The 21,406-nt window shown below is 33.7% G+C and overlaps 1 protein-coding gene and 1 pseudogene across 4 annotated transcripts; one reads left to right on the forward strand and one right to left on the reverse strand.

Moving 5' to 3' along the window:
- The first annotated feature begins 128 nt into the window (after window positions 1-128).
- On the forward strand, window positions 129-7,060 carry LOC143612798 (protein FAR1-RELATED SEQUENCE 3-like). Of its 3 annotated transcripts, none has more exons than XM_077086694.1 (6): window positions 129-399; window positions 2,321-4,572; window positions 5,021-5,110; window positions 5,492-5,641; window positions 6,244-6,360; window positions 6,800-7,060. In XM_077086694.1, the coding sequence occupies exons 2-6, from the start codon at window positions 2,407-2,409 to the stop codon at window positions 6,842-6,844; spliced, it is 2,568 nt and encodes an 855-aa protein (XP_076942809.1). In that variant the 5' UTR covers window positions 129-399; window positions 2,321-2,406; the 3' UTR covers window positions 6,845-7,060. The 3 variants fall into 3 exon arrangements, with proteins under 3 accessions (XP_076942809.1, XP_076942810.1, XP_076942811.1); XM_077086695.1 differs by having other exon boundaries at window positions 129-358; XM_077086696.1 differs by lacking the exons at window positions 6,244-6,360; window positions 6,800-7,060 and adding an exon at window positions 5,817-5,927 and having other exon boundaries at window positions 5,492-5,736.
- A 12,853-nt stretch (window positions 7,061-19,913) lies between these two features.
- On the reverse strand, window positions 19,914-21,202 carry LOC143612790 (uroporphyrinogen decarboxylase pseudogene; annotated as a pseudogene). The gene is made up of 3 exons (XR_013149997.1): window positions 21,190-21,202; window positions 20,549-20,649; window positions 19,914-20,458 (listed from the first exon to the last, which is right to left on the reverse strand). The product of XR_013149997.1 is annotated as a uroporphyrinogen decarboxylase pseudogene (transcript).
- Window positions 21,203-21,406: the final 204 nt, after the last annotated feature.

The raw sequence follows: 21,406 nt of genomic DNA on the forward strand, positions 1-21,406 counted from the left end.
GTTTCTTGGGCCTTTCCTTTTTGCCACGTCATATAATAATAATAATAATATCTTACAAAGGCAAAACAGTACTTTTCACCCTCAGTTTGGATAATTAACCAAAAATGAAAGAAATACAAATTGGTCCCACATGGATTCCCACTCTACACTTGAGTGCTTCGCGGGCTTGGGTCCGAACCATACTTCTGCCCCAAGGCCAATCTTTTTTAAACCCTAACAACAGTTAGATCTTAATCCAACGGTCACCATCGCGCGTCTACATATTTCAATCCAAACCTATGCGACACCTAATTCACTCTCTCCTCTCGCCGGTGAAACCCTAACGACAGCGATAACGACGGCGACAAAGGCGGCGATCGTTGATTAGGTTTTAGCTTCCGTACGATCAGACGTGAATAGGTATATATATATATATACATACATAAATACATGCGTGTACGTATATACGTTTATTATTATTATTATTTTTTTTTATTTTATGTAATTGTGTATCGATGATATGTGTGAAGCTAATTATGCATGAATTAACGATCGATTTGATTTGACGGTGAAATTGGTGAACGGAAGCTGTACTTGTTGACTGTGTGTACTTTTTATGTTTAATTAGGGTACGGATTGTAGTTTTTTAGACTTCCGTTTAGGTGAACTGTTCGGTAGGAAGTTCGTTAGTTTAATAAGTGAACGGACGTGAACAAGGAATTTTGTTATCGCGTTCAATTGTATACGTGAACGTTTGATAATGTGTTTGTTTACATTCATCGGTGTTCGTTAATGTTTATTTGTTCGTGTTTGTTCATTAAAGGTTTTTAATATTTTAATATTTTTTCAATGACTTTTCTGATCTTATCATATGGATTTAAATAAAACTATAAGCTTTAGCTATAAAACAAAAGAGAATATATATATATGAGTAATATGTGATTAATATATGTGTAAAATTAATATATGAATATAAACGCTAGAATAAACACCTGCTATAGTTTGGTAGCCAAATCATATAAACATTGTTGGTGTTAATTTGTGTTTGTTCGTTTGTGTTAGTGAGCTGTTCACGTATAAGTTCATTTTCTTTATGAACGACCACGAGCAAGAAGTTTTGTTCGGTTAGGTGTTCGTGAATTGTTCGATTGTCCGATACATGCGTATCAAACGGACATGAACAGGACCTTGTTCGGTTCAGTTCGGTTTGTTTTTAAGCCTACTTAGTTTATTTTACCCTTGCATTTTGTTTATGCAGTTTAATGTGGAAATCAAAATTTCATGCTCAAAGCAACCTGTTATTGTCAACTTTGATTTTATAGGGTAATTGGTGACTCATATATCACACAGAGTCACGTTGGAGATTGTGAAATACTGAAATTGAACACGGGAAATAAGAAATTGAACGCGGGATGTAATTAGGTTAAGAAGGATGAAATTAGAGCTTAGGATTGTTTTTTGTTTTATACATTTGACCTAAGAGTTATTAGATATCTTGTTTTTTTTTGGTTCACTTGTCTCTTAGACTTGTATACACACGTATTAACAACTTTTAAAGTTTTCAAATTTGACATCCATGCATGATATATTTAGACTTGCAAAGATACTAAAGATAACATGGTAAATTATATATGTTGCTCGGAGACACCGGCTCTTATAGGGATTTCTTAAACATTTTTGAGTATGTGAGGTTAGAGTATGAAGACTAATGCCGCAGATCCATATATTTTAATCCGGTTGAATAAGTTGGTGTTATGTCACATTGTTCGGTAACTACCAAGAAACATGATGGGATTTTTTATATTCTAGTGTAGGCGTTGGTTCTCTTTTAGGAAACGAATTTTGGTTATTAACAGAGCATGAACTGTATTAACTAACAGATATAAATTATGTGCATACTCGTACTTGCACAGCGTTTTAATGATTGATTAGTTGCTTAAACAAGAGACCGCTCTTTACGGATATGGTTCTTTTAGTGTTATCAAACACGGAAACTTCTTTATGTAGTAACCCTATATTTTATCGTTCAATGTAATATTAAATTTCCTTAAATGTTCAATAAATTCATGTTATGACTTATTACTCTGACGTATAGTGTCACTATCTCTGACTGCAATTTCTTATCTTAGAAAGTAAATTAAAAACTACATTTGTTATGTTTCTGGTATTCGAGCCGATTGCACTGTGCAACAGCATTATGACGGTGGACAAAATCCGTTGTCTGTTTTTGATCCATTATACTCATTGAAACTTCCAAATGAGCAGACTTTTTCTTTTGGTAATCATTTTATTATGATATTGAGTGTGTATTTCACCAGTATGATTTTCTCTTCTATTTCAGAAAAAAAAAGCCGTCTATGAAATTTTCAGCTAACAAAAGATGGAGAAACGACTATTGATAAAGCATTCGTACAAGTGCCCTTTGACATGTATGTTGGACTCATGAGTGTAGAACAGGATAGCATGGGACAACATGGTGTTGGCTTTGACCGATTTGATGGGTTTAGTAATGGTACAGACTCAGCTGGAATTTCCCCGTTGCAAAACAAAATCAGCTTAACTGACCCACACGTGGGTTTGGAATTTGCTTATGTGGACGCTGCCAAATCGTTCTACAACGAGTATGCTAAAAGGTCCGGGTTCAGCACACTAGTCAATCAAAACACTGATGCAACCACTTCAAAGTTTGACTTTTTGTGTGCAGCATCGATTTGCAACTGTAATGCAATGCTTAGAATCGAGTCAAAAAGTCAAAATAGCTGGGTGGTTACAAAGTTCATCAAGGAACACAACCACCCAGGCGCAAATTCCCGTAAAATGATAAATCACAATAGACAAAAACGACATTTATCGGGTGCTACAAAGAATAATACATCTGAAAGTTACCCACTTGCAGGTTCTGCTCCAAATGGAGTTACGTATCTCTCTAGGAGTACGTCTATGGAATCAAACCATGGGGCCCAGATTCCAGATTCAGTAATTAATTCTGTTAGGCATGCAACTAATAAAAGGTCGTTAGGGAGAGACGCTCAGTATCTTCTAGATTATTTCAGGAAAATGCAAGCTGAAAACCCTGGTTTCTACTACACAATACAACTGGACGATGATAACCGTATGGCTAATGTGTTTTGGGCTGATGCTAGATCAAGAACCGCTTATAGTCATTTTGGTGATACGGTTACATTCGATACGATGTACCGAGTGAAGCGGTATAAGATCCCGGTTGCTCCTTTTACTGGGGTCAACCATCATGGTCAAATAATTTTATTCGGTTGTGCATTGCTTCTAGATGAATCTGAGTGTACATTTACATGGCTTTTTAAAACATTTCTTGCTGCCATGAATGATCGTGCACCCATTTCTATAATCACTGATCCTGAGAAATCAATACAAGCTGCTGTTTCACATGTTTTCCCAGGAACTCGTCATTGCTTCAACAAGTGGGATGTATTAAGAGAGGGTCACAAAAGGTTGGGATATGTTTGTCACATGCATCCTGAATTTCAGGTTGAGTTGTATAATTGTATTAACTCGACAGATACGTATGATGAGTTTGAAGCAAGATGGGATATTATTCTTAATAGATATGATCTTAAAAGGAATGATTGGATGCAGTTATTATACACCACGCGACAACAGTGGGTCCCGGCTTATTTTCGTGATACATTCTTTGCTGGAATTGCATTAAGTCATGGTTATGAGAGCTCGTTTTTTGACGGTTATTTGAACAAACACACTACTGTACCTTTATTTTTTAGACAGTACGAAAGGGCCTTAGAAAACTCATTCGAGAAGGAAATAGAAGCAGATTTTGATTCATTGTCCACTACACCATTATTAAGAACACCATCACCAATGGAGAAACAAGCAGCAAATTTATACACAAAAACAATATTTTCAAAGTTTCAAGAAGAATTAGTTGAAACGTTTGTGTATACTGCAAATAGGATTGGCGGTGATGGTACTGTAAGCACATTTAGGGTTGCAAAGTTTGAAGATGATCAAAAGTTATATATTGTTACCTTAAATGTTGGAGAACTAAGGGCAAATTGCAGTTGTCAAATGTTTGAGTATTCGGGAATCCTTTGTAGACATATTTTGACAGTTTTCACGGTCACAAACATACTCACATTGCCATCTCATTACATTCTAAAAAGATGGACAAAGAATGCAAAAAGCAATAATTCATTAGATTTATATGTAAACGGGCCCGAGTCAGTAAGTACTCGTTACAACCAGTTAATCCGGGAAGCGATTAAATTTGCTGAAGAAGGGGCGGTTGCTCCCGATACCTTTAATGTTGCAATGACGGCACTTAGAGAAGGTGTGAAGAATGTGTCGGCTGCAAAGACGAATGTGGCAAGTTTTGCACCGCCGCCTAGTTCACGGGCCAATGTCACCGGGTATGATAACCGTAAGCTCAGTTCATCTGCACCTGATATGACACCTTTATTGTGGCCCCGCCAAGATGAAGTAACGAGACGGTTTAATCTTAATGATGGTGGGCTTCTAGCTCCACCTGCTACTGACTTGAATCTCCCACGTATGGCCCCGGTTTCTTTGCGCCGTGATGATGGACATCCTGATAACATGGTATGATACCATGACTTGTTTTTTTTTTTCATGATGTTTTCCTCTTTTTATTGTTATGTTTTGTTTTTATTCTTTGCACCGCGTATGACTCAAACTTTAAAACTGAATGTTTTGAAATTCTTGGTAGTTAAAGCCTTGTAAATCGCTTTATTAAAAATATTCAGATTATCATTTTAACAATATAGTTTATATAATATCTGTTAAATCATTTTAAATTAAATGTTAGAGATTGTTATAATATAATATTTGTAGTCATATCTTGCACGCTAACTGTTTCTAACCGCCTAAACCTTTAGTACAGAAAGTGGATCAGGTCAACCCATCTTGACCACTACTTAAAATCCTTGTTTTTGACCCGTTACCCAACCAGCCCATTTGGCATCTTTACTTCTGTTGCATATTCTTTTTCTTGTTATGTATGATTGTATTCTTTATATTTGCCACGCAGGTGATTCTTCCTTGTCTAAAATCAATGACATGGGCGATGGAAAATAAAAATTTGCCTCCAGCAAACAGAGTAGCTGTCATAAACCTAAAGGTATGCATTTAATGCTATCTTTTTTATATGCTAATTTTCTCTTAGTTGTTTATTTTCTAAATGTTTTTAATGATATTAAATATCTTACCAATGATATTCTTTTGGACATAAATTACTAGACAAGGGAGAAGTTTAAATATCTGCAGTAAAAAAAAGTTTTGCAGTTTTAATTAAACTTTATTCTAAGGGGGCAAATGACTTTTTATAACTTCCTGTGTCGATGCGTGCTTGATGATTAAATTAACATCATCTTATTTCCACCTAAACAATATACCAAACTCTTTAAGGCTATTAAAAAGATGAATATCATCTTTGATGCTATTTCATCAAGTTTATTATCTTATTCGGTTATCTCTGATATTTCACTATTGATATTTCTAGTTACAAGATCATAAAAGGACGCCGGCAAGTGAATCAGAGGTTAAGTTTCAGCTTTCAACAGTCACATTAGAGCCCATGTTGAGGTCAATGGCTTACATTAATGAACAGCTTTCTGCTACTGCTAATAAGGTTGCTGTCATTAATTTGAAGGTATTAAATATTTGCTTCCATCAAAATATGATTATGTGTGACCAGTTATTATAGTTGAGATTTTAGCATGAAATATATTTTTATAAATATTAGAGGTGGCAAAATGGGTGAAATAGACTTTTATAAATATTAGAGGTGGCAAAATGGGTGAAATAGACTTTTATAAATATTAGAGGTGGCAAAATGGGTGGATAAGGCATGTTGTGTAACGGGGTCAAAACGGGTAAAATTTTCATACAACTATACAAGACAGGTCGGTAGGGTTGACAACACTTTTGTACATAACATAGTGTCAAATATGAATACAGAATTACATTCTTTTTAGATTATTAACTTAATTATCTGAGTAATATGATTAAGGATGTTTCAGGCATTAAAACTATACCTTTTGACTTCGGGCCCATTTGACTCTATTGGCTCGTATTTTTTTAAGCTAATATTTTTCCTTGTTTGATTCGTTAGCAATAAAGCATAACCAAAAAATTCATACAAAATGCGCTTAAATTGCCACCTTTTAAGTTAAATATCAGCTCACATACATAAGCTCAAATTGTATATTTTTATACACTCACCTTTAAACTAATATATTGATGTGTTTCCAGCTTCAAGATACAGAGACTAGCACAGGAGAATCTGAGGTGAAATTTCAGGTTTCTCGGGACACTTTAGGGGCCATGTTGAGATCAATGGCTTACATTCGGGAACAGCTCTCAAATTCAGTAAGTTTCATATTATCCATTCGATTATTAATATTGTTATCAGCACTTATTTCTATATACAGTCCGAATTCTCGCATTTGTTTTTCTTAAATCTTACACAATGCTAAATTTGGACTCCTTATTAAATCTATTAAATTACTATTTAGGTCAGAGTTTATGTAGAGAACCAAGAATTCTCAGTTTCTCACACAACTACAGAAGTTATGGAAAGTTAAACAAGTTTATAATAAACACTGATCATGTGACAGTTATATTGATTTAAATAAAAAACATTAATAAAAGCTCATACATATTACATCATATGTGTTTTAAAATAATTAATCTAGCTTTCTCACTATTACGTAAAATATATCATGAAAATGAACTTTTTAATACCAAAATTTCTCTTAATGTTTCAATGATAAATTGCGGATTATAAGAAAGATGATCTATTTTGCAGGCTGAACCCGGATCAGAGATTCTATCAAAAAGACCAAGAAAATAGAGGAACCGCTCACCCGTAATGTCAACAAGACATTAGAAGGTTTTGTTTTACAGATATGTTAGTTGTTGATTACATATTGTTTGTTATCTTAATTAAGATAGAAAAAAAGGTGTTGTAGGTTATCGCCCTGAATGAAACTTTTGTTTTCGTGTTTTATCATCGTTGCTGATGTATATACGTTTTGACAGTATCGAGCTTTAGAATCATTGTTGATAATAGTTACTTCATACTTATTGGCCTTTTGTTGGATTTTAAACCAAATTGTTTCGTGTTTATTTTGTCAATGCTTTATTGTGTATCGCTTTATCGTTTCTCCTGCATTCGGGGAAATTGCTTGATCGGATGGCGGTGTGTATGCGCATTGTTTATTTATTGACATCTTCAGAGGGCGGGCTGAAAATGAAATTACTAATTCATCTGGTTAAGGGAATATGTTCAAAGTAGAGGTGCACAAACCGGGTATTCTCAGGAAACGGAACCGGGCAGAAACTGGTTTCGTTTATGGTCAACAAAAGTCAAAACCAATTCCGGGTACAGTCGGTTATTTGACCGGTTCCATTGGTTCCTTCGGGTTTTGGGTAGGGTAGGGTCGGGTTTTGGCGGAACTGGTTCCATCGGGTCCGGGTCAGTTCTGGTTCCGGTTCTGGGTATAGTTCCGTGGGGAAACCCAAAGCCCGGTCCATATTCGCGGGTAGAGCAGGGTCGGGTTCGGTTCCGGGTAGGAACCGCCGGGTCGGGTCCGGAAGCGGTTTTTTTGTGCACCTTTAGTTCAAAGCATAGTCCTTGTAAAGGTAAACTTTGTGTGTGTATGGGATTTGTTCATGACTTAGTTTGAATGCTAAAATCTTGAAGGTTAGGAACACTCGGTTTGTAAGTTAAAGAAATCCACATATGGGTTAAAACACGCATCACATTAGTGGTACTTAAGGTTCGATAAAACATCAAGAAACAAGGCTTTATATACAAAGTGGATCAATTATGGGTTAAAACACGCATCACATTAGTGGTAACTAAGGTTCGATGAAACATCAAGAAACAAGGCTTTATTACTAAGTGGATCAATTATGGGTTAAAACACGCATCACATTAGTGGTAACTAAGGTTCGATGAAACATCAAGAAACAAGGCTTTATATACAAAGTGGATCAATTATGGGTTAAAACACGCATCACATTAGTGGTAACTAAGGTTCGATGAAACATCAAGAAACAAGGCTTTATTACTAAGTGGATCAATTATGGGTTAAAACACGCATCACATTAGTGGTAACTAAGGTTCGATGAAACATCAAGAAACAAGGCTTTATTACTAAGTGGATCAATTATGGGTTAAAACACGCATCACATTAGTGGTAACTAAGGTTCGATGAAACATCAAGAAACAAGGCTTTATATACCAAGTGGATCAATGCAACTAACCTTCAAATACTTGTCCTTTATGTGGATGACAACCCTTTAACAAGTAATAGCTTAGATATATTGCATGAGCCAAAGTGATTATTCTCGAATAATTTTGACATGAAGGGTCTCGGAGAAGCCACACATGTAATAGGCTAATTTGAACTACCTTCAACAAGTATGTGTATGCATTTAACATTAGCATAACCAGCTTGATTTAAAAAAAAATTAAAATGTTGCGTATTCTTCCAACAAAAAGGAGCTCATCATCTCTTCGATCATGACTGCAAAAAAATTATACTGTTTTCACACGATGTACTGAAAACCGTGGACTGTTGGTTGTCATGTCATCTCAAAACTAAGCACCTACACAATAAGAATGCTTAAGTTACAAGGTTCAAAATCCGAATTTGACATTTTATTATCACTTGCTAATTTACACCTTTCACTTGTACCTATAGTTACTAACTTGTTCCCAAAACACTAAGTACCTACACTGTAAAGCATTTTACCATTTGTGTTGTAGCATCAAACAGTTATGAAATTAAATTTAAAAATATCATTTATCATTATTTTGAATTATATGATTCAAACGAACCGAGATTAAAACCATTGTCTACTAATTCACAATATTTCTGCATCTCTTCAGAAATAGTAGCTGATTAATCAAACAATGCCATTATACTCCCAATGTAAGCTCAAACTGGAAAAATCACTACTAACACAAACTATACGTGAGCAATAACCAAAATGTTAAATCCAACCGACAAAAACGACGAAACCAACCCAAAATTAACCAAAAACCATATTTACCAAAAATCTGTTATCGATTTTTTTAGGCATTTGTGTAGCATCGGTTAACCAAACCAAACCATTCATATTATTATATATAGCAATTAAGGGGTTTGGTGCCGCTGGATCTTGATTGGTCCACGTGGCACCAATCCCGTGTAGCCACTTCAATTTTGATTTTTTTTCGATTTTGTTTCAGCAAAGTCCCGATTTGGCCATTTTGCGGCACCTTATTTGGTCTGTTTTAGTTGCGGTCTGACCGAATGTCAATTTAGTATTTTGTTTTGTTTTGTTTTAGTTCTGGTACCATAACGAAAGTGATAAGAACCGATCGAATTCGAGTAGACTCAAAGTTTTTTGTTTTAATTTCAGTACCATAACAAACATGACGAAAACCGACCGAATGTCGGTTTTGTTTTGTATTTTTTATTTTAGTTCCGGTACTGCAACGAACTTGACAAAAACCAATCCAATTTGCGTAGACTCACCGCCTCAACGTCCGTATCGACAACGGTCAGGTTTTACCACCCGAGTTTACCAGCCGACGCCACCCCATTAGTCCACCTCAAATTTTATTATTTTTTGTTTTTATTTTGGTTTTAGTTCTGATACTATAACACACGTAAACGAAACCGACTGAATTCGCGTCGACTTACCACCTCAACACTTGCGACCGACAACGCTTGGGTTTTGGTTATAAAGCGAAACGAAAACCGACGAACTAACCGACTAAACCGAACCAGTTAACCGAAACCGATTGGTTGATAAAATAGACTAATCGATGACTTCGGTATTGGAAATCAGCTTCACAAATACAATCAATTATTTCAGTATAGATAGGTATCTATATCTATCCATACCTTCATTTCATGTATTTCTAAACAAACACTTTAAGCCAAGTTTAATTTTAGTTATCAACCGAAATTAACCGAACCGAGAAACTAACCGACTAAACCGAACATTTTAACTGAAAACCGATTGGTTAATAAAATAGACTAACAGATGACTTTCGATTTCGGTTTAGGCTAATAACCGATCCTAACAATGCACACTCCTAACTGTCACAAATACAATCAATTATTACGAAATCAGCTTCATGTATCATGTCAAAACAATAATATGAAAATAATAAAAGCTATTTACAAACCTTCTATCACGAGGACTACCACGGCGCCTGTCGTCCTTTCGATACCGCTTAAACGGAGGCGGAGAGTGTCCGCCTCGACGGTCACGGTAAGCGTGCTACACTGGTAAATTAGTAATTACTAGTCAAGTGCCCGCACAATGCAACGCATGACCGTGGGCAAACCCGATGACAGTACGTTCGTAACCTGAAATTGAACGTGTAACACATGCAAAGCCACTACGTGTGTAACTGCCAATTGAACACACATAACCGACACCTGAATGCATGTTACATGCATTAAACATGCTTAACCAATATCGCACGTGTAATTCACGTTGATTACTTGTGCGTTATGTGGTGTTGGGCGCTACCAAGGTTGGGTACCGCGCATTACGTGGTGCCAGACACGCGCTTATCGGGCCTGCTACGTGTAAACAATGTCATCCACGTAAATGCCTAAAATGTACAGCAATTTCAAATAAACCGATTTTCAAACCAACCCGTTTTGACCCGAAACCCATCTAAACCAGACACTGTTTAAACCCGAAACTTGTTCAAACCCAATACCATTTTGAGCTGACCTCTGTTGACCCGAACCCATCCTGACCCGACCCAAATTAACCAGCTTTTGTATTGACATGTTCTGACTCTAATACGTTCTGGCCCATGAGACGAACCACCCGACCTGACCCATGGTCTGTACTAACAGGTAATCACGTAAAATGTTAATTTTTAAAAATTAACAAACTGTTGAAATACCATACTTAAATTAAAAAGAATAAAATGCTCGTTGTTTATGGAATAATTTTCTTAAATCAACGTGTGAAAAAGTTATGGTCGTTTAAAAGTCGTTGGGGGTAGTTTGTTTTAAATAGGGGGTAAATTTATAACTATTCTATAAATTAACAAAATTTGATTGAAGTTAGAGTACTAAAATTGAAACTATTATGTAAGAAATTAAAGTAACCATAGATGTTGTGCTATAAAGATAAACATTACCCTTAAAATTTCTTAAATTTAAATTTATGCATAATATGTTGTACAATAAGCAACAAGTAAGGTATCTTTTAAAATTTAAGAGGTCATTAACTCATGTTTTATATATAGTAAAGATAAAGATAAAGATTGTAGATTCATATGTGTGCAAGTTACAATTTTATTGTTTTACATGTCACATTGTAGTTTTAAGAGATGACGTTCATATCGTGGCTTCACTGGGACTATAATATACATGTTGAAGTTGATACCGAGTAAATTAGAAGCGCAAGTTACATTTTGTGAGGATGATAATTAGTTTTCAGAGTTTTGGTTTGGAGCCTTATTATGAGGCTTATGTCTCACCTCGCTATTGACTTGTCGTTACTAGTTGCAGCAACAATATGTGTGCATAAATTGTATGATGTTCGTAACGATATATATTTTAGCTCAAACTTCATTGTATACACGCTATCAATTTAGTAAAATGTTACACTTATATGCTTTCAATAAACACATATACATGTCTCTATAGGTAGGTGTATTTCTCTTCGGGATTAACATGAACATTAACATGTTTGTATTCGTTTGATGAAAAAAAAAGTTGGTTGTAGTCAGTTTTCTTTAAAACAAATGAATTTGAGACGAAAGCACAAGATAATCACTCTATTTAAGAATATGTATCGTGTCATGTCAACAAAGGTTGACGTGCACCCATGGAAAGTTATTTGTTTTAATAGTCCATTTCCTCTCATATTGTATTTTTTCGGTGTAGATTTCAACTAAGTCATTTTTTAGACCTTACTAAGTATAATGCAGTTTTACCCTCAAATGCATTTTTTTAAAGTAATAATGTGTTGGGTCTAACCAAAAAAAATTAATCATTATACCTTTTGTGAGTTAATACTTAATATATACCAAACATAATAAGCTTTTACCAGTACAAAGGGGACCACACGTACTATTTCATTTGACCATTACCGGTGCAAAGTGGACCAAAATACATACTTTATCATCACCACTTTTATCATTTTTGTATAACCAACTACTTTTTAACAACACTACTGATGGGTGTGCTGCGTGCGTGTCTTATAAAATATAAGAGGTTGGAATGATTTGCTTTTGCACAAAATCGTATTTTAAATTTATAAAAGTGATTTCTACAAAGATTAAACACACACAAAATAGGCAAGTGTGTCTATCGTATATGTAGAATAGTATTGGTAAGAACCAAGTATCGATCCGTGGACACAAATGTTTCTAATAATAAATCGTTGTTTTACTTCAATCGGAGGTTTTAATCATTTTTGGGGTTAATTTTTAACTTTAATTAAAATATAAATACTTATAAATATAATATATAGGTGACCAAGACAAGAAATTCTAAACGAGTTGTTCAATTATACGAAGGTTACCATCTAAGATCAATAATCCACTCCATTTTAGCATTAATAATTAATATGTAGACATGTGATAAACTTGCCGTAGCAATATATGATAGATAGCTCCTTAAACCTTAAGTGAGCATCTTTGGCACTAAGGAGATAGTATACGCATTTTAAAGTCTACCCTTTCCTAATGTCATACCATCTCAATGATGTCAATTTAAGTTGGCAAATAGTTTCTTAAAGTAGAAAGATTAAGATTGACTTCGATTTCTCAAATACCAATTCTAACAACTTCGGGTGGTTGTAGTTCATCACACAACCTCCCCTTGGTTGATTTATGTAGGTTATAATTACACATTCCGTTAACATATGGTTTCTTTAACTAATTTGATATCCTAAGCAAAGTCATTTTCGGATTACCAAGGTTTAGAAAATACACCATAACTTATATCTCATAATTTATAAATACAATATAAGGATCCATGTTTCGATAATGTATCAAAGTATTTCTATCTTTCAAGAACATGAATCGATCATGAACGATTGCCAATAAAATTGACAACCACCAACTTTGAATTAACAATTTAAGATGGTGAAACATTTCTCATCAAAAGATAGCTGTAATATAACCATGTACTTTACTAGACTACATCACATGTCTTGATTAATTATCAAGTAAAACAAAGCTTCTTCATAGATTTTAGATGGTAAAAGGAGTTTAGCTCGTAATGAGCATAGTGATAAACATTAAGATGATTGATAATAACAAATACATGATTAAACTTGGAACAATCTAACCAAATGTAGATGAATCTTTCTTCTTAATGATGGTAATGATGGTTGATGATGATGATTAGTGGTGATGACCTCCAAACCTTCAAACTCTTCACTGGATCTTCAAAGTGAGTGTCAGTGTGTGTTTTTATAAGTGAAAACCGGAGATAATTCTTTTCAATGCACACCAAATGAGTGCAACATGAGCCACTATTTATAGGCAATCTGGATGGTGAGGCACGGCCCCGTGCTTGATGAGCACGCCCCCGTGCATTTTTATGACATGTGCCAGATTTGTTTTGTCTTTTGCGTGAGGTGGCAACGGCCCTGTGGTTGGTAGACACGACCCCGTGGTTTTTAGTGACATGTGCTCAATTCTTTTTTGTCTTTTCTGTACTCTCGTCCACGGCCCCGTGCATGATGAGCACGGCCCCCGTGCTTTTGCTTCCAGATTTTGTATTTTCTTGTGTCAGAAGCATGGGGGCGTGTTTCTTTGTTTTCTTGTGTTTTATTCTGTTTTTCTTCGTCTTTTTGCTTATTTCTTCGTTTGAGGCTTGGTTTCACCTGAAATTACGTTTTATTATGATAAGTAGCCTTTTATGATATGTTATTAGATAGAAATTGCAGTTTTTAGAGATTATTTGATGCCGAAAAGATGTATATTTTTATGCACATCAACGACACCCACCACTTAGCCAAAAGAATCGCACATCTCCAAGAGTGTTTCTCTAAGTACATTTCTCCACCATTGCATCATTTGGGAAATGCAATTCTAGGTCACCTAAATTCACCCTTCACCAATGTTGTTAAACCCTGACCGGACCGGCCGAAAATCGGTCCTCCGATCGGTCTGGTTCTATGCTACTCACTGGTATCCAGAAAACCGACCGGACCGAACCGGTTCATCGGTCTGACCGGAAAACAGGACCGGTTAAACTGGTTTTCCTATTAATTTTTTTTTTGAAAAATTTGTTTTTCTAACATTTCTTAAGCAGAATTCGTTCGGCCGGTTGCCCGACCGGTTTTTTATCCGATCCAGTTATGAAAACATTGCCCTTCACAAGCTGCATTGGATTTGGTCTTAGTGAAGTATCTACTAACCATGTATGATTAACTAATAACGTCAAATCATTACATTTGATGATAATTATTACACTAATATAAAATGCTTCGCTATTTCACATACTGATTTAGGAAAACTATTGTAAAAGAATAGTTATTTGTTACAACATCTTGTCAATTGTTGTCATGTTGTTTGTGGATTGTATGGCTCGAATACATAATAACTCATGTGTTGGGAGTCAATACGATGGCTTATATTTCTTGAGGCGGACTGGCCATGGTGAGAACATGTATGGTGAAAGACGATACCAAAAATAATTTATTTTAAAATTGATACATATTATGTTACAACTTGTTATTTTAGAAATGTGACAAATCATTATCATGCATTGGATTGAAATTAGTGGAAATTCTAAAAACAAAAAGTTGTTGTCTTTGTAATATTGCAAGTTTGTTACACGTTTCACCTTAATTATTTAAAAAGAGTAAACCTTGTGGTTTGAGAAATAATGCGAATTTAGTTCAAAAAGTTTATTTTTTGCATATAGACCCTCCACGTTTTCTAGTTCTTGCCAATTACATCCAAATCACTAACCCCGTTAAATTTTATCGTTAAGTCAGGGGTAGACATGTCTTTTCACTATTTCTTTACTATAATACCTATTTCAATGTACTGCGGTTTTCGTCCTTGTTGTTTGTCCAAATTTGCGGTTTCAATCCAATAGTTTTAAGTTTGCAATTTTCTTCCATATGGTTTCATTTCACTTGCAATTAAACTCGAATTCCCTAATCTCGCTAAGTTTGGTTGTTAAACCTATCAGTGTGCCATTCACGCGAGGGGCAATTTTGTTCCTTCTTTTTTCCCTTTTTCCCCAAATACACCCCAGCCCCTCACGTGAGGGGTTGCGAATTAGGGCTGAGGTTTATTGGAGAGAAAAAAGACAAAATTGATCGTCACGTGAGGGGCACACAAATGGGTTAACGACAAGACTTAACAAGGTTAATAAATTCGGGTTTAATTCCAAGTGAAATGAACTATAAGGAATAAAATTGCAAATTTGAAACTACTGGACTAAAACTGCAGATTTTGACAAACCAGATGGACGAAAACCGCAGTTTACTTAAATAAGTATTATAATAAAGAAAGAGTGAAAAGACATGTCTACCCCTGACTTAACGATAAAATTTAACGGGTTTAGTAATTTGGATGTAACTGGCAAGAATTGAGAAACGTGGAGGGTTCATATGCAAAAAACAAAATTTTTAAACTAAATTCGCATTATTTGTCAAACCACAAGAACTAAAATGACACTTTACTCGTTTAAAAATAACATGGTCATATTTGTAGTTGAATGACTTAAAAAATAATATAATGCATACATATTAGATTGCTTTTGAACCATTATTTGTATTGTTTTTGAACCACTATTAGAGATTATTTTTATTTTTATTTTACGTTGACAAATTTAATAACGTGTAACAAAGAAAAAAAAAACTTCAACAAATATAGACGGGTAAAAAAGAGGTCGGTTCAAATGACTCATGCCTTTTCGAAATTTATATGTTACTAGGTTGAGACCCGTGTATTATATGAGTAGTTCTTGAAAATACAATATTTAATAAATAATCAGTATACAAGAAAACAATAAACCCGTTAAACACTATTAATACAGTCGTTGTACAATAGTCATTAAAACAATTTTAAGGTAAAAGATAATTATAAATATCAAATATTTGGAAAAATATGGAAAGTAAATATTAAATTAACAAATTATAACAATGGTAACTATTATTTTACTATTATAAATTTGTTAAAAAAGGTGAGGTTGAATGTAAGTGTTAAGTGACAAACCTTATAGTCTTTTATTAGAGAGTATAAATATATATATTTACTATCAAAATCTGAGTCGACTCCAAACAAACAATTAGTGATAAATAAAAGTTAGGTTTTTCAAATATCTCCTCGAACATTTTTTCATATTATAAATATAAGCCTTTAAGTTATTTTTATTGTTTTTTTCTAAATAGAGCCAACAAAAACGCAATTTAATTAGAGGTGAGTAATAACCGAATCGTTAACCAAAGCCAAACCGAAAACTGATGAAACCGAACCGATATAACCAAAACCGAATTAACCGAACCGTACCGCACCAAACTCATCATTTTGTTTTTCATATTTTCAAGCATTGTTTCCTCTATTTCATTTATTATATGTATTAATACTTCAATACTATCATCTTCATTTATTTACTAGCATAAATGCCCGCGCGTTACGGCGAGATCATATTAAGGTGTTGTCGATGACGTGTTTGTTGGTATATCTGTAGGACCAGTTGGATCAGTCGAACCAGAGACAAGAACCAGATAAGTATATATATTTTTTATATAATTTAGTATATAAATTAATATTGATGAACCGTTAAATTGAATAATACCATAAACTTTGTTTAGAGTAAAACTAATTGAAGTATTATCCTTGACTTCCTTGATCATGAACTAACTTGATAACATTATCTACCATTGTTGGACGCATGAACGACATACCCAAATATTTTTAGTTACATGAATCAATAATCAATTAAATATACCTTAACAGAATGATTGAGTTACATTTAATATTTTGGTTCAATATTTTCAACCAAATGATAAACCCAAGAAAATGGTTTTCATACACTTAAAAACCAACATATACATGGACTTTTGTCATTCCCTCTTCTTTATTTTGAACAAGCGTGACATAAAACGGTTTATTTCCGTTATGAATTTCAATGTTACTTGGTTTGATAACAACTATTTTCCTATCCATACCCGTAAATTATATATTAAGTCTAATGTATAGTCAAATTATATTAATTACTTTGCACGGTTAAAATGTATATTAACATTACACATTTTAGTTTAAAATGCCACTTAGCGTGTGGTCGTTTCACAGATTTCGTGAGAATTGGAATTAAAATCTCATGACATGCCGTGTTTCTTTCATTGGAATTGGAATCTTAATTTCATTTTGGTGTGTCCGGTTCAAAGAATTGGAATTGGAATTTAATTCCTTCAAATTCCTTTAAATACATGGATTTCAAATCCTTCAAATATGTGGAGGAATTAAAGGAAATTCATTGGAATCTTATCTCGAGTTTTTTTTAACGAGGACAACGAATAAAACATTTTAGTCTTTTACTTTTTTTGTTTTTAATTTATATTTTGAGTTATGAATTTTTTATTATTATTTTCGAATATTTTTAAGGGGTTTTTTATCTTAATATAAAACCCATAAAAAATTCAAATAAAATTAAAAAAAAATCATAACGCAAAATATAAATAAAAAACAAAAATATTTTCGTTGTTGTCATTGTTAAAAAAAACCTTCTTGATTTCTATTCATTTGTCAAACGAACACACTATAATGTATTTGGATTTCAATTCCCCCCAATTCCAATTCCTATTGGAATGTTCATATTCCAAATCCAATTCCTTTAAATTCCAAATCCTATGCAAATTCCAATTTCATTCCATGAAATGGACGCGCCCTTAGAGTTTGAGAAGCTATTTAAGGAGTTAAACGCAACAACGAAAGACCCTATACTATTTTCATTATTGTCCAATATTACCTATTAAATTATCTCAACTCATATAAATATAAAATTTAACAAAACCTTAAAAATAATTGAGCAACAAAGTGACAATTGTAACAAACTCAAAAACAATTCTTTACGTAATCCAACCTGCCTTATGTGACATATTGTTGTAGATATTATTTTCAACCGGCGTGTGAAAGGCGTCGTACACCTAATGGGTTTATGCTAATACAAGTCACATTGGGTCCGCCAATTATGTTTCAAATATCAACACCCTAAACTTCAATCTATTTGTCGACTTGTATTCATTTTTATATGTTATTTTACTATTATCTATTAAAAGATTAATGTGTGCAAAATTAAGGAAAATTCAAATCAACGAAACAAATTAACACACTTATAAAATAACTCGTTTTGACCCGAACCAGGTTGACAACTTTTTAAAATGGCCCGCTTTGACTTGAACCAAATCGATACCTTTTTAAAATAACCAATTTTGAGCCAAACCAAATCGTTACGATTTCAAAAAGACCCGTAAGGACCCGAACCAAATCGATACGTTTTTATATTGATTTGTTTTAAGCCAACCAAATCGACATGCTTTTAAAATGACACCTTTCAAACGAAATTTAAATTGACACCCTTATAAAATGACCCGTTTTATGGTATTCGAATTAACACACTTTTAAAATGACTTTCTTAAACTGGTCGTGTTACGTGGCAGGGATACTAATTGTTTTGTGTAGGCTATCCTTCGTTTTCAGTCGACGTTCCGGCAAAGTATGTCCGTCGACATCTGAATGTTTCGATCTGGTTCGATTCATGGTCTCATCTTATAATACCTAAGGAGCTAATGAATCTGTCTCAATTCCCCGACAGTCGCACCAAAAAATCGACTTCCATTTATTATTATTATTATTATTATTATTATTATTATTATTATTATTATTATTATTATTATTATTATTATTATATGATTCACAAGGAATGCATCGAATTCAATGCACATGGTATATTATAGATCATGAATATAATTGTCCATTCAGTCTATTACAATATACGCTGTGTATATGTGTAATTATCAAATAAACCTATCAAATTATATTTTCTAATAATGAAGATAATTATATTACCCTAAACACTAACTTCTATTCTAGCTAATACCACCTTTTTAAAGTTGTTAATTTAACTCACAAGACAATTATATAATATCCATCTATTTGATTCACGCCCCGTGTATTTGTTGTACTATAGAAATGAAGACATGTAAAAGATCTTAAAAAAATTCTTAACATGCCCATGCTATATGTTTTATAATATAGTATAGATATAGTAACTATAGATATAGATAATATAGATTATATAGATATATTTGAGTATTTTTATCTTATATGAACGTGATAATGTAATTAATAATTATTATATGCACTTAATGTAGTTATTAAATTATAATTATCATTAGTTAAAAGACCATAAACCTTTTGTATCTTCTAAGGATGCAAGAGTAATTTTACAAAATGTGAAGCTTAATCAACTTGTACCAAACGCTTTGAATACGAATCGAGTGATTGTCAAATTACTTTTCCTACCCAATTATGAATTGCAATTTTTGTCCTTGTCATGTAATTATGAAATTACTCAATTGTCAATCACTCTTCCTTTATATATAATATAGATATAGAATATAGATATAGATTTTCAACTTGTGTACGACCCGCCCTACTATAGCTCGTTTCATCAAGAAACACCATTATAGGCAACTCTTCTTTAGTTGTTGAGTTACTTGTAGAGCAAGGTGAAAGTTGTCTCATTATTGAGTTATGGATATGGTTAGCTTTTATTTTCAACTTTATAATGAAAAACCATTAAGTCAATTCCCAAAGTTACTTAAATATATTGGCCCAAGTCATAAATAGTTAATGTAAGATGGAAAGAATGAACAACATGTGACATATTAAACTAAAGTGCAATGCAACAATACTAACATGTAACAAATAATTTAAAGTCTCTACAAAAAGCACTCTTTTTAGTACCTAAGATTTTAGCAACCTAAAAAAAACGAGCAACATTTTCTTCTGGTGTGCCTACAACAATCCCATGACCAAGATTCAATATATGTTTACCTTTCCCTGCTTTCTTCACAGTATCATGTATCCTATTGCCGATGAAATCTTTTGACCCGAAAAACACACCCGGGTCTATGTTCCCTTGAACCGCTATATCAGAACCTAACCGTTTCCTGCCTTCAGCCATATCCACGGTCCAGTCCAAACTAACCACATCCACCCCGGTCAAAGGTAGCCATTCCAACAACCCGCCTGACCCACTTGCATAAAGAATTAAAGGAAGATCCGGGTGAGTTTGTTTAACCGTGTCCACGATTCGTTTCAAGTAACAAAGTCAGTCGGGCTCAGCTCGGTGGCCCATGAGTCAAAGATTTGAACTGCTTGTGTACCATTGTCGGCTTGGTATTGAATGTATGTAGCCATTGAGGTTGTGAATTTTTCAAGCAATGCGTGTAGGACCTGCAATAGTGAACCGACTGAGTCACTAACATTTAACTTATGAAATATGAAATTTTGAATTATAATAATATAATGTAATAAATTAATCACCTTAGGCTGTGAGAAAGCAAGCCTCTTAATTTTGGAAAAGTGCTTTGATGATCCGCCTTCGACGCAATATGATGCTATAGTAAAAGGAGCACCAACGAAATCTACAAATTTTCCAACACTACCAAAAGTGTTTTTACAAATTTCCAACACTACCAAAAGTGTGCTTAGTTTAGTCCGAACTTTACACTATCATCTTTTTCCTTAGCCCAAATCGCCTCAACTTTTCCTTATTACATCCTTCTAACCTTGAGAAATAGTGTATAGAGGGTATGAGGTTGTTATTCATTGGTATGTATGTATGTATGTATGTTTATGTAATAGAAGCACAAAAATGCACTATATATAGGCTAACAAAGTTAATAGAAACATAATGACATATGGGAGTTAAGAATGTGAATAGTCACTATAATAATGATAATATGTGGATAGTCACCATATTAATGATAATAATAATCTACGATAATAACACATGTAAACCATAACTTTTTGTTTTCTAAAGGATTGAAGAGTAATGTCTCAAAAATTGAAGCTTCATGATGTTGTACTAAGAGCTTAAGAGTTGATGAATACATTGACAAATTACTTTTCTTGCCCTATTATGAAATGACATTTTTGTCCTTGAACTCTAATTGTGAAATTACCATGGATACCCATCACTCTTCCTTTATATATAATATAGATAATCTCCATTTCATGTATTAATATTTCAATTTCATATATTTATACCTTCAATTCATGTAGTTATGCATTCATTTCATATATTTAAGCATTAATTTCATGTATTTTAAGCAAAATTTTAGCAAAAATTTGATATTGATTATTAACCGAAACTAACCGAACCAAATCGTGCACACCCTT

Source organism: Bidens hawaiensis, unplaced genomic scaffold, assembly GCF_021521415.1.
Source record: "Bidens hawaiensis isolate Kalapana, Puna unplaced genomic scaffold, B.hawaiensis_p1.1 tig00035550_1, whole genome shotgun sequence".
NCBI classification, from domain to species: domain Eukaryota; kingdom Viridiplantae; phylum Streptophyta; class Magnoliopsida; order Asterales; family Asteraceae; genus Bidens; species Bidens hawaiensis.

Excerpts from the sequence above, each read along its gene's own strand:
- LOC143612798 (XM_077086694.1), top strand. The coding sequence starts at position 2,407 with ATGTATGTTGGACTCATGAGTGTAGAACAGGATAGCATGGGACAACAT. Across the intron at positions 5,642-6,243 it reads TTGCTGTCATTAATTTGAAG|CTTCAAGATACAGAGACTAG; the intron begins GTATTAAATATT and ends ATGTGTTTCCAG. Across the intron at positions 6,361-6,799 it reads GGGAACAGCTCTCAAATTCA|GCTGAACCCGGATCAGAGAT; the intron begins GTAAGTTTCATA and ends TCTATTTTGCAG.